The sequence below is a fragment of the Gadus macrocephalus genome, chromosome 10, assembly GCF_031168955.1.
Source record: "Gadus macrocephalus chromosome 10, ASM3116895v1".
NCBI lineage: Eukaryota > Metazoa > Chordata > Actinopteri > Gadiformes > Gadidae > Gadus > Gadus macrocephalus.
Genome location: NC_082391.1, coordinates 14,276,189 through 14,289,772, shown reverse-complemented (window position 1 = coordinate 14,289,772; position 13,584 = coordinate 14,276,189). Strand labels below are relative to the sequence as shown.

The 13,584-nt window shown below is 43.1% G+C and overlaps 4 protein-coding genes across 4 annotated transcripts; all 4 read left to right on the top strand.

Annotated features, from left to right (window-relative positions):
• Positions 1-41: 41 nt before the first annotated feature.
• Positions 42-3,050, top strand: LOC132466525 (protocadherin alpha-C2-like). The gene is made up of 2 exons (XM_060063777.1): positions 42-2,667; positions 3,018-3,050. The coding sequence occupies exons 1-2, from the start codon at positions 229-231 to the stop codon at positions 3,048-3,050; spliced, it is 2,472 nt and encodes an 823-aa protein (XP_059919760.1). The 5' UTR covers positions 42-228.
• Positions 3,051-3,506: 456 nt separating this feature from the next.
• LOC132465828 (protocadherin alpha-C2-like) lies at positions 3,507-6,543 on the top strand. Its single transcript, XM_060062665.1, has one exon. It carries the CDS (start codon positions 3,707-3,709, stop codon positions 6,221-6,223), a length of 2,517 nt encoding a protein of 838 aa, XP_059918648.1. The 5' UTR covers positions 3,507-3,706; the 3' UTR covers positions 6,224-6,543.
• A 216-nt stretch (positions 6,544-6,759) lies between these two features.
• LOC132465827 (protocadherin alpha-C2-like) lies at positions 6,760-9,474 on the top strand. Its single transcript, XM_060062664.1, has one exon. It carries the CDS (start codon positions 6,943-6,945, stop codon positions 9,457-9,459), a length of 2,517 nt encoding a protein of 838 aa, XP_059918647.1. The 5' UTR covers positions 6,760-6,942; the 3' UTR covers positions 9,460-9,474.
• Positions 9,475-10,292: 818 nt separating this feature from the next.
• Positions 10,293-13,008, top strand: LOC132466524 (protocadherin alpha-C2-like). Its single transcript, XM_060063776.1, has one exon. It carries the CDS (start codon positions 10,492-10,494, stop codon positions 13,006-13,008), a length of 2,517 nt encoding a protein of 838 aa, XP_059919759.1. The 5' UTR covers positions 10,293-10,491.
• The last annotated feature ends 576 nt before the right edge of the window (positions 13,009-13,584 follow it).

Genomic DNA, 13,584 nt, shown 5'->3' with positions numbered 1-13,584 from the left:
GGTGCTGTTGTCTCGTCCAAGGGCTCGAGTAGCATATCGTCTCATTTTCATATTGTCAGCCCCTTCGACCGCAGCAATGCTTGCAGGTTTAGCAGAAAGACTGGACATAGGCCTACTGTGATGACTCATTTTTCAGCAGATGCATTATATTCGAACAAACAACGAACATAAACGGTAAAACAGGTATATTGTTTTTGCTTTTAAGTGAAATATACCTTGATTCAAGAAATGGATTCGCATTGGCTTAAAACAATGGGACAAAGGTTTGTCTGGAAATCTATACTTATGTTCGCTCTTTGGCAATTATCAAATGCAGCGACTCATTATTCTATATCCGAAGAATTGAAAGAAGGATCCGTTGTTGCGAATCTGGCCGCAGATCTGGACTTGGATGTGGAAACGCTCAATGAAAGAAAGATGCGCCTGGATATTGTGGCGAACAAAAAATATTTTGACGTGAACAAAGAGACGGGCGAGCTGTATATTGTGGAGAAAATCGACCGGGAACACATCTGCCAAGCAAAAACATCTCCTTGCTATCTTAAACTAGAGGTCATACTTGAAAGTCCGTTACGAATGTTTAATATAGAATTGGAAATTTTGGATATAAACGACAATGCCCCACAATTCCGAAGAGACGCAATACGTTTGGACATAGCTGAGTCGACGTCAGCAGGGGAAAGATTTTCCCTGAGTAATGCAGTAGACCCCGATGTTGGAACGAACTCAGTCAAAACGTATTATTTAAGTGAAAGTGAACATTTTAATATAGAGGTACAAACTGGGAGGGATGGGTCAAAGTCTGCTGACTTAATCTTGAAAAAGACTTTGGACCGAGAGAAGACCGCCGTTCATCATTTAGTTCTCAGCGCGGTGGACGGCGGAACACCGACCCGCTCCGGCACTGCCAGCGTGATTGTTCATGTCCTGGACATTAACGACAACACCCCTACATTCGACAAGGAGGAATATGACCTTAAGGTTATGGAAAACTCTCCGATCGGAAGCCTCGTCCTTCAACTGAATGCAACAGACTTAGACGAGGGATCAAACGCTGACATAAAGTACTCGTATAGTCTCTATACCTCCGAGAAAACCCAAGAAATGTTTAATTTAAATCCATCAAACGGAGAGCTCACTGTGAAAGGCATGTTAAACTATGAGGATTTCAGGATTTATGACATGGAAATCAGAGCTATAGATAAAGGGGCAAACGCCTTATCAGGACAGTGCAAAATAAGAATATTAGTCGAAGACATGAACGACAATCACCCAGAGATATCTATTAAATCCTTTCAGAGTCCCATCAAGGAGAATGCTGAATTAGGCACTGTAATAGCAGTTGTTAGTGTCAGTGATAAGGATTCTGGTGATAATGGTAAAATTGATCTTACAATTCCAGCTAATTTACCGTTTAAACTAAAGGAATCGTCAGGTAATTTCTTTGAGTTAGTTGTCTCTGAATCACTGGACAGAGAAAAAGCTCCTGAATACGAAATAACATTTACAGTTACAGACCGCGGTTCTCCTCCATTATCTGATAATGAAACCATGACTTTAGAGCTACTGGATGTTAATGATAATGTCCCCCAGTTCCCACAGTCTTTCTATACTATTCGTGTGATGGAGAATAATGCTCCTGGAGCCTTGCTAGATACTCTTACTGCTTACGACCCAGATCTCCATGAAAACCAGTATCTAGTGTATTTCATCATAGAGAGGGAGATAGCCAACACCTCCATGTCCATGCTGTTCTCCATTAGCCCAGAGAATGGTAAACTCTATGCTCTGAAGACGTTTGACCATGAGATTGAGAAGGAGTTTCTTTTCCACATTGAGGCCAGAGACTCTGGTGTTCCTCCACTCAGCAGTAATGTGACTGTCCACATCATTATTGTGGACCAGAATGACAACACTCCAGTCATCGTGTCCCCATGGCGCGCTCACGGCTCAGTGGTGGAGGAGAAGATCCCCAGATCCACCGACAAAGGCTCTCTGGTTTCCAAGGTGATTGCTATCGACGGTGACTCTGTGTTGAACTCAAGGATTACCTACCAGTTTCTACAGGTGACGGACGCCACCTTGTTCAGTCTGGACCAGTACAACGGAGAGATCCGGACCATGAGAATGTTCAGTTACAGAGACCCCCGTCTCCAACGGCTTGTTGTGGTTGCCAAGGACAACGGAGAGCCCGCTCTCTCTGCTACCGTTACCATCAAGCTGTCCACAGTGGAGACCGCGGTCAAGGCCTACTCAGACATGACCGAAGTGCCCCTAGAGTACGACATCTTTTCAGACTTGAATCTGTATCTGGTCATCGGCCTGGGCTCGGTGTCCTTCCTCTTGTTGATCACCATATTGGTCACCATCGTTCTCAAGTGTCAGAAACCCAAGTCCAGCAAAGCTGCTCCTCCCTGCAGGAACAGTGTGGTCAGTGAGAGGAACTCTTTTGCAGATTCCACTCTGGTGTCCAACGATGCCTACTGGTACAGCATGTTTCTAGCGGAGACCAGGAAAGGGAAGCTGGTGGTTAGACAGCCAGCGCCAAAGGGCTCCAGGTACATAGTGTCCAGTTTACCACGGAGCACTGGCCTCACAGAGACGAGCGGCTCAGCACCCTCCACGCTGCAGGTGAGGACTGCGACAAACAATTCATGTGTTCATCTGGTGATTTCTACCTCTTTAAACCATTTTATTCATTTCATTTTTGAGAATAATCAATGTCATTGACTTGTATTTATCCATCAATTTGACAGGCGCAAAGGCAAAAAAAAACATTTTTTAGTGGTTCCAAATAAATTACACTAAAGAGGCAGCCTCAGTAGGCCTACAGTCACATGCTATAATTTAGGAAAACAATATTTAATGATAATATCATTATTTCTGTTTGCTTTGTTGGACGATTGTATGGGAAAGTGTGACTTTGAAATCAAGTGAGGTTTCATTGAATACAAGAACGGAAATACGATTTCCAGTAGAATATGTGAGGATGTAAGAGGCGTGCTTTTTGCGTACAGAGTCGCTTTTCACCATTTGAACACGTCTTATGAGGCCACAACCACTGCAGTGCTAGCTCAGAGTGGAAGCCACGAGCTGCACAAGTGAACAGCTCCCGGTGCTAGATTTGGGATGTGGACTATTTGGTTATTTTCAGCAAGATCCTTGGCCTTGGATGGAGGATTATTTTGTAAACATGTTACGTTGTATGAACGAGGACATCATTTATTACTGCAAACATTGTATTATTCTGATGAATTGTAATAGGAAAATATATATATTTTTATTGTACTCAGCAGGTAAGAAATTAAATTGCAAAGACTCTTTCAATTCCACTCATATTAATCTATTTTAATTGAAAAAATAAAATACCTTGATTTATATTTAATTCATAATATTGTTAGACTACATTGATTGTTATTTATTGAGGGCGGAGTGGCTGATGTCGTAGGCCAGGGCCTACGCCATGTGGCGCTATTGTCTCGTTCAAAGGCTCGAGTAGCCTGGCCTTGCATTTTGAAATTGTCAGCCCCATCGACCGAAGCGATGCTTGCAGGTTTGGCAGAAAGACGGGACATATTGTGATTACTCCTTTTTCAGCAGATACATTGTAGGCCTATTTGGACAAACAACGAACACAAACTGTTAAACAGGGATTTTCTTTTTGTCTTGAAGTAATAGGCTATAGGCCTAAACCTCGATTCAAGAAATGGATTCGCATAGGCCTATAACATTGAGACAAAGGTATGTCTCGAACCCTATACTTTTGTTCGCTCTTTGGCAATTATCACATGCAGTGACTCATTATTCTATGTCCGAAGAATTAAAAGAAGGATCCGTTGTTGCTAATTTGGCCGCAGATCTGGAATTGGATGTGGAAACGCTCAGTGAAAGGAAGATGCGCCTGGATATTGTGGCGAACAAAAAATATTTTGACGTGAACAAAGAGACTGGCGAGCTGTATATTTTGGAGAAAATCGACCGGGAACACATCTGCCCAACCAAAACATCTATTCTGTGCTATCTAAAACTAGAGGTTATACTTGAGAATCCCTTACGAATGTTTAACATAGAATTGGAAATTTTGGATATAAACGACAATGCCCCTCAATTCCGACGGGACGCAATACATTTAGACGTAGCAGAGTCAACGTCAGCAGGGGAACGGTTTTCCCTTAGTAATGCAGTAGACCCCGATATTGGAACGAATACAGTCAAAACGTACTATTTAAGTGAGAGTGAACATTTTAATATCGAAGTACAAACTGGGAGGGATGGGTCAAAGTTTGCTGAATTAATCTTGAACAAGGCTTTGGACCGAGAGAAGCAGGCCGTTCATCATTTAGTTCTCAGCGCGGTTGACGGCGGTACACCGACCCGCTCCGGTACTGCCAGCGTGATTGTTCATGTCCTGGACATTAACGACAACACTCCTACCTTCGACAAGGAGGAATATAACATTAAGGTCATGGAAAACTCTCCGATTGGAAGCCTGGTCGTTCAACTGAATGCAACAGACTTGGACGAGGGATCAAACGCTGACATAAAGTACTCGTATAGTCTCTACACCTCAGAGAAAACGCAAGAAATGTTTAATATAAATCCATCAAACGGAGAGCTTACTGTAAAAGGCATGTTAAACTATGAGGATTTCAGGATTTATGATATGGAAATCATAGCCATGGATAAAGGGGCAAACGCTTTATCAGGACAGTGCAAAATAAGAATTTTAGTAGACGACATGAACGACAATCACCCAGAAATATCTATTAAATCCTTTCAGAGTCCCATCAAGGAGAATGCTGAATTAGGCACTGTAATAGCAATTGTAAGTATTAGTGATAAGGATTCTGGTGATAATGGTCAAATTGATCTTTCAATTCCAGCTAATTTACCATTTAGACTGAAAGAATCATCAGGCAATCTCTTTGAGCTAGTTGTCTTTGATTCACTAGACAGAGAAAAAGCTCCTGAATATGAAATAACATTTACAGTTCGAGACAGAGGTTCACCTCCATTATCTGATAATGAAACCATGACCTTAGAGCTACTGGATGTAAATGATAATGTCCCCCAGTTTCCTCAGTCTTTCTATACTATTCGTGTGATGGAGAATAATGCTCCTGGAGCCTTACTAGATACTCTTACTGCTTACGACCCAGATCTGCATGAAAACCAGTATCTAGTGTATTTCATCATAGAGAGGGAGATAGCCAACACCTCCATGTCCATGCTGTTCTCCATCAGCCCAGAGAATGGGAAACTCTATGCTCTGAAGACGTTTGACCATGAGATTGAGAAGGAGTTTCTTTTCCACATTGAGGCCAGAGACTCTGGTGTTCCTCCACTCAGTAGTAATGTGACTGTCCACATCATTATTGTGGACCAGAATGACAACACTCCAGTCATAGTATCCCCATGGCGCGCTCACGGCTCAGTGGTGGAGGAGAAGATCCCCAGATCCACCGACAAAGGCTCTCTGGTTTCCAAGGTGATTGCTATCGACGGCGACTCTGTGTTGAACTCAAGGATTACCTACCAGTTTCTACAGGTGACGGACGCCACCTTGTTCAGTCTGGACCAGTACAACGGAGAGATCCGGACCATGAGAATGTTCAGTTACAGAGATCCCCGTCTCCAACGGCTTGTTGTGGTTGCCAAGGACAACGGAGAGCCCGCTCTCTCTGCTACCGTTACCATCAAGCTGTCCACAGTGGAGACCGCGGTCAAGGCCTACTCAGACATGAGCGAAGTGCCCCTGGAGTACGACATCTTTTCAGACTTAAATCTGTATCTGGTCATCGGCCTGGGCTCGGTGTCCTTCCTCTTGTTGATCACCATATTGGTCACCATCGTTCTCAAGTGTCAGAAACCCAAGTCCAGCAAAGCTGCTCCTCCCTGCAGGAACAGTGTGGTCAGTGAGAGGAACTCTTTTGCAGATTCCACTCTGGTGTCCAACGATGCCTACTGGTACAGCATGTTTCTAGCGGAGACCAGGAAAGGGAAGCTGGTGGTTAGACAGCCAGCGCCAAAGGGCTCCAGGTACATAGTGTCCAGTTTACCACGGAGCACTGGCCTCACAGAGACGAGCGGCTCAGCACCCTCCACGCTGCAGGTGAGGACCGCGGCAAACAATTCATGTGTTCATCTGGTGATTTCTAGCTTATGTTCTGGCTCTTTAAACCATTTCATCCATTTTGTTTTTAAAATTTATGAATTTCATTGAATGGTATTTATCCATCATCGTGGTGGAAATGCAAAACGCTTCAGTTTTAGTAATTCATAATAAGTGGCACTAAAGGAAACGGCTCAGCACTGTTAAATATATGCTGTACTATTTAACAAACAATTATTTATTGATATTCATTATTTCCGTTTACTTTGTTGTACGAATTGATGGGAAATAGTAGCTCTTTCAACCATTATCTTCATTTAATTTGCACTGAATTGCGGTCATGCTTTATCATGACGTGTGCATTCACAATGCAACTTAATTATTTTTAAATTTTAAATAAAATATACCTGAATTACATACATTTTACAATATATAATATATCATAACGATTAAATTAACAAGAGATTACATGCTGAATATACCAGTATATTCCTGAGTTTAGTTCAATGAATGTATGAGATATTATGTCTTCGAAATGAAGTGTCGTTTTGTTGAATACATTCACCAAAAAGAGATTCAGGGTAGAATCTGTGAGGATGTACATGCGTGTTCCTTGCATATAGAGCCGCTGTTCACCATTTGAACACGTCTTATGAGGTCAAAGCCACCGCTACACTTCCTCAGAGTGGACGCGACGAGCTGCGCAAGTGAACAGTTCCCGGTGCTAGAATTTGGATGTGGACAATGTGGTTGTTTTGTGCAAGATCTTTGGCGTAGATTGGAGGATTATTTTGCACGTTTTACGTTGTATAAACGAGGACATCGCTACAATGGGCCAATGTGCAAGGGTTACAGGAGATAAACAGATTGCTAAAACGATGGAGGCGAAATGTTATATCCAGAGCTGGACTCGGTATGTGTTGATTTGTATTTTATTTGCTTCATGGAAATCAGCAGATGCAGTGACTCATTATTCAATAGACGAGGAAATGGAGGAAGGTTCAGTGGTCGCTAATTTGGCTTCTGATCTGGGCCTTGACGTTAAGATGCTTTCGGAACGGATGATTCGACTCGAAATCGTAGCGAACAGGAAATATCTGGACGTGAACAAAGAGACCGGGGACCTGTATATTGTCGAGACGATTGACCGGGAATATCTTTGCACGTCAAAAACCTCAACGTGTTTCTTACGATTGGAAGCCATTGTAGAAAATCCGAAACGTATATTCTTTATTGAAGTAGAGATAATCGATATAAATGATAATACCCCTCATTTTAGGAGAGACGCTAATGAATTGGACATTTCAGAGGCAACTCAGGCCGGAGAACGATTCTCTGTCAACAATGCAGTTGATCCTGATGTTGGTTCTAACTCCGTGAAAACATATCATTTGAGCACTAGTGACCATTTCGACATCGAAATTCAAACGGGAAGAGATGGTGCAAAGTTTGCTGATCTAATTCTTCAAAAGGCTCTGGACCGTGAACAGCAGGCCGTTCATAATCTAATTCTCACCGCTGTAGATGGCGGGACACCGTCGCGCACCGGCACAGCGAGCATTACGGTGCGGGTGTTAGACACTAATGACAACGCCCCACAGTTTGACAAAGAGCACTATACAATTAAAATAATGGAAAACTCTCCAATAGGAAGCCTCGTGCTTAAACCTAATGCAACAGACTTAGATGATGGATCTAATGCAGAAATAGAATACATGTATAGTTTATATACTTCAGAAATGACCCAAAACACATTCAATGTCAACCCTCGCACGGGAGAGATAACAGTGAAAGGAGTACTGAACTACGAGGATTTTAAGCTTTATGACATGGAAGTGATAGCAACGGATAAAGGTGTGCCGGCCTTATCCGGGCAATGCAAAGTAACGGTAGTCGTGGAGGACATGAATGACAACCATCCTGGGATTTCAATCAAGTCCTTTCAAAGTCCCGTCAAGGAAAACATAGAAGTAGACACTGTCATAGCTGTGGTGAGCGTTAGTGATAAAGACTCAGGGGATAATGGAGTCGTTGACATCCGGATTCCTGAAAATATGCCTTTCAAATTAAGGGAATCTTCTGGTAATTATTTTGAGCTTGTTGTTTCAGAACCTTTAGACCGAGAGAAGGTTCCAGAATATGACATCACGTTCACAGTTACAGACAGAGGTTCTCCTCCACTATCTGATAATGAAACCATGACTTTAGAGCTACTGGATGTTAATGATAATGTCCCCCAGTTCCCTCAGTCTTTCTATACTATTCGTGTGATGGAGAATAATGCTCCTGGAGCCTTGCTAGATTCTCTCACTGCGTACGACCCAGACCTCCATGAAAACCAGTATCTAGTGTATTTCATCATAGAGAGGGAGATAGCAAACACCTCCATGTCCATGCTGTTCTCCATTAGCCCAGAGAATGGGAAACTATATGCTCTGAAGACGTTTGACCATGAGATTGAGAAGGAGTTTCTTTTCCACATTGAGGCCAGAGACTCTGGTGTTCCTCCACTCAGCAGTAATGTGACTGTCCACATCATTATTGTAGACCAGAATGACAACACTCCAGTCATAGTGTCCCCATGGCGCGCTCACGGCTCAGTGGTGGAGGAGAAGATCCCCAGATCCACCGACAAAGGCTCTCTGGTTTCCAAGGTGATTGCTATCGACGGCGACTCTGTGTTGAACTCAAGGATTACCTACCAGTTTCTACAGGTGACGGACGCCACCTTGTTCACTCTGGACCAGTACAACGGAGAGATCCGGACCATGAGAATGTTCAGTTACAGAGACCCCCGTCTCCAACGGCTTGTTGTGGTTGCCAAGGACAACGGAGAGCCCGCTCTCTCTGCTACCGTTACCATCAAGCTGTCCACAGTGGAGACCGCGGTCAAGGCCTACTCGGACATGACCGAAGTGCCCCTGGAGTACGACATCTTTTCAGACTTGAATCTGTATCTGGTCATCGGCCTGGGCTCGGTGTCCTTCCTCTTGTTGATCACCATATTGGTCACCATCGTTCTCAAGTGTCAGAAACCCAAGTCCAGCAAAGCTGCTCCTCCCTGCAGGAACAGTGTGGTCAGTGAGAGGAACTCTTTTGCAGATTCCACTCTGGTGTCCAACGATGCCTACTGGTACAGCATGTTTCTAGCGGAGACCAGGAAAGGGAAGCTGGTGGTTAGACAGCCAGCGCCAAAGGGCTCCAGGTACATAGTGTCCAGTTTACCACGGAGCACTGGCCTCACAGAGACGAGCGGCTCAGCACCCTCCACGCTGCAGGTGAGGACCGCGGCAAACAATTCATGTGTTCATCTGGTGATTGCTAAATTTTTTTCTTTCTCTGTTTAAGATTTAATCCATTTTGGTTTGGAAATTAATCGATTTCATTGAATTGTTTTATCCATCTTTGTGGCATGTGTACATGCAAAACGTAACTACATTTTTAGTCATTCAGAATAAGTGGCACAAAAAGACTACAATTATGTGCACTATTTTTTTAACAAACCATTATTTATTGCTAGTCATTTTTTCCATTTGCTTTCTTGGATGAATGATTGGGAAAGTGTGACTTTGAAATGAAGTGAGTTTTTTTTGAAGATATTGATCAAAATACGTTTTCCAGTATTATCTTCGAGGAAGTACATGCATGTTCTTTGCGTACAGAGTCGCTTTTCACCATTTGAACACGTCTTATGAGGTCACAGTCATCACTGCACATCCTCAGGCTGGACCTCACGAGCTGCGCAAGTGAACAGCTCACGGTGCTAGAATTGGGATTTGGACTATTTTCTTGTTTTGTGTAAGGTCCATTGCTTAGATTGGAGGATCCTTGGTGTAGGCCTATGCATAACGTTGTATCAACGAGGATATTAATGAGGACTGCATCAAACAATTCATTGTATTATTCTTATTAATTTTAATAGATAATTACGATACACTTTTTAAAATTTCACTTTGCAGGTGAGAACTTAAATTGCAAAGTCTCTTTCAATTCCACCCATAAGAATCCCTTGTAGGGGAATGTGTAAGAATGGCTATCACAACATAATTAAAAAAAAGAGAAATCCTTGATTTACATTTGATTCATAATATTTGCATACTATAGTGATAGGTATTTATGGAGGGCGAAGTGGCTGATGTCGTACGACATGTGGCGCTGTTGTCTCGTCCAAGGGCTCGAGTAGCATATCGTCTCATTTTCATATTGTCAGCCCCTTCGACCGCAGCAATGCTTGCAGGTTTAGCAGAAAGACTGGACATAGGCCTACTGTGATGACTCATTTTTCAGCAGATGCATTATATTCGAACAAACAACGAACATAAACGGTAAAACGGGTATATTGTTTTTGCTTTTAAGTGAAATATACCTTGATTCAAGAAATGGATTCGCATTGGCTTAAAACAATGGGACAAAGGTTTGTCTGGAAATCTATACTTATGTTCGCTCTTTGGCAATTATCAAATGCAGCGACTCATTATTCTATATCCGAAGAATTGAAAGAAGGATCCGTTGTTGCGAATCTGGCCGCAGATCTGGACTTGGATGTGGAAACGCTCAATGAAAGAAAGATGCGCCTGGATATTGTGGCGAACAAAAAATATTTTGACGTGAACAAAGAGACGGGCGAGCTGTATATTGTGGAGAAAATCGACCGGGAACACATCTGCCAAGCAAAAACATCTCCTTGCTATCTTAAACTAGAGGTCATACTTGAAAGTCCGTTACGAATGTTTAATATAGAATTGGAAATTTTGGATATAAACGACAATGCCCCACAATTCCGAAGAGACGCAATACGTTTGGACATAGCTGAGTCGACGTCAGCAGGGGAAAGATTTTCCCTGAGTAATGCAGTAGACCCCGATGTTGGAACGAACTCAGTCAAAACGTATTATTTAAGTGAAAGTGAACATTTTAATATAGAGGTACAAACTGGGAGGGATGGGTCAAAGTCTGCTGACTTAATCTTGAAAAAGACTTTGGACCGAGAGAAGACCGCCGTTCATCATTTAGTTCTCAGCGCGGTGGACGGCGGAACACCGACCCGCTCCGGCACTGCCAGCGTGATTGTTCATGTCCTGGACATTAACGACAACACCCCTACATTCGACAAGGAGGAATATGACCTTAAGGTTATGGAAAACTCTCCGATCGGAAGCCTCGTCCTTCAACTGAATGCAACAGACTTAGACGAGGGATCAAACGCTGACATAAAGTACTCGTATAGTCTCTATACCTCCGAGAAAACCCAAGAAATGTTTAATTTAAATCCATCAAACGGAGAGCTCACTGTGAAAGGCATGTTAAACTATGAGGATTTCAGGATTTATGACATGGAAATCAGAGCTATAGATAAAGGGGCAAACGCCTTATCAGGACAGTGCAAAATAAGAATATTAGTCGAAGACATGAACGACAATCACCCAGAGATATCTATTAAATCATTTCAGAGTCCCATCAAGGAGAATGCTGAATTAGGCACTGTAATAGCAGTTGTTAGTGTCAGTGATAAGGATTCTGGTGATAATGGTAAAATTGATCTTACAATTCCAGCTAATTTACCGTTTAAACTAAAGGAATCGTCAGGTAATTTCTTTGAGTTAGTTGTCTCTGAATCACTGGACAGAGAAAAAGCTCCTGAATACGAAATAACATTTACAGTTACAGACCGCGGTTCTCCTCCATTATCTGATAATGAAACCATGACTTTAGAGCTACTGGATGTTAATGATAATGTCCCCCAGTTCCCTCAGTCTTTCTATACTATTCGTGTGATGGAGAATAATGCTCCTGGAGCCTTGCTAGATACTCTTACTGCTTACGACCCAGATCTCCATGAAAACCAGTATCTAGTGTATTTCATCATAGAGAGGGAGATAGCCAACACCTCCATGTCCATGCTGTTCTCCATTAGCCCAGAGAATGGTAAACTCTATGCTCTGAAGACGTTTGACCATGAGATTGAGAAGGAGTTTCTTTTCCACATTGAGGCCAGAGACTCTGGTGTTCCTCCACTCAGCAGTAATGTGACTGTCCACATCATTATTGTGGACCAGAATGACAACACTCCAGTCATAGTGTCCCCATGGCGCGCTCACGGCTCAGTGGTGGAGGAGAAGATCCCCAGATCCACCGACAAAGGCTCTCTGGTTTCCAAGGTGATTGCTATCGACGGCGACTCTGTGTTGAACTCAAGGATTACCTACCAGTTTCTACAGGTGACGGACGCCACCTTGTTCAGTCTGGACCAGTACAACGGAGAGATCCGGACCATGAGAATGTTCAGTTACAGAGATCCCCGTCTCCAACGGCTTGTTGTGGTTGCCAAGGACAACGGAGAGCCTGCTCTCTCTGCTACCGTTACCATCAAGCTGTCCACAGTGGAGACCGCGGTCAAGGCCTACTCGGACATGACCGAAGTGCCCCTGGAGTACGACATCTTTTCAGACTTGAATCTGTATCTGGTCATCGGCCTGGGCTCGGTGTCCTTCCTCTTGTTGATCACCATATTGGTCACCATCGTTCTCAAGTGTCAGAAACCCAAGTCCAGCAAAGCTGCTCCTCCCTGCAGGAACAGTGTGGTCAGTGAGAGGAACTCTTTTGCAGATTCCACTCTGGTGTCCAACGATGCCTACTGGTACAGCATGTTTCTAGCGGAGACCAGGAAAGGGAAGCTGGTGGTTAGACAGCCAGCGCCAAAGGGCTCCAGGTACATAGTGTCCAGTTTACCACGGAGCACTGGCCTCACAGAGACGAGCGGCTCAGCACCCTCCACGCTGCAGGTGAGGACTGCGTCTAACGATTCATGTGTTCATCTGGGGATTTCTAACATATATTCAAGCTCTGCAAACTATTTGATCCTTTTCGGTTGGAAATGTATCGATTTCATTGAATAGTTTTATCCATCATTGTGACATCTGATCATGCAAAACATAACTTAATTTTTAGTTGTTCAAAATAACTGACTTTATAGTAAACAAATCAGTACTGTTAAATATGCACTCTTTTTTTAACTAAACATTATTTTTTGATGATCATCATTTCCTTTTGCTTTGTTGGATGAATCATTGGGAAAGTGTGACTTTGAAATCAAGTGAGGTTTTGTTGAAAATAGTAATCCAAATACAATTTACAGTAATATCTGTGAGGATTTACTTACGTGTTCCTTGCGAAAGGAGTCGGTGTTCACAATTTTGAACGTATTATGAGGTCACAGTCACCACTGCACTACCTCAGAGTGCGCAAGTGAACAGCTCCCGGTGCTAGAATTTGAACGTGGACTGTTCTGTTGCTTTGTGTCAGATCTCTGGCTTAGTTTGGAGAATTATGTTATGTAGGCCTACGCATCAATGTGGCCATCGCTACTATGGGCCAATGTGCAAAGGTTACAGGAGATAATCTGTTTCTTAAAACGATGGAAAATCAAGACCTGGACTCAGTATGTGTTGATTTGTATTTAATTTGCTTCATTG

Coding starts and splice junctions, on each gene's coding strand:
- LOC132466525 (XM_060063777.1), top strand. CDS start 229: ATGGATTCGCATTGGCTTAAAACAATGGGACAAAGGTTTGTCTGGAAA. Junction 2,668..3,017: donor ACAATTCATGTGTTCATCTG/GTGATTTCTACC, acceptor TTTTGCGTACAG/AGTCGCTTTTCACCATTTGA.
- LOC132465828 (XM_060062665.1), top strand. CDS start 3,707: ATGGATTCGCATAGGCCTATAACATTGAGACAAAGGTATGTCTCGAAC.
- LOC132465827 (XM_060062664.1), top strand. CDS start 6,943: ATGGGCCAATGTGCAAGGGTTACAGGAGATAAACAGATTGCTAAAACG.
- LOC132466524 (XM_060063776.1), top strand. CDS start 10,492: ATGGATTCGCATTGGCTTAAAACAATGGGACAAAGGTTTGTCTGGAAA.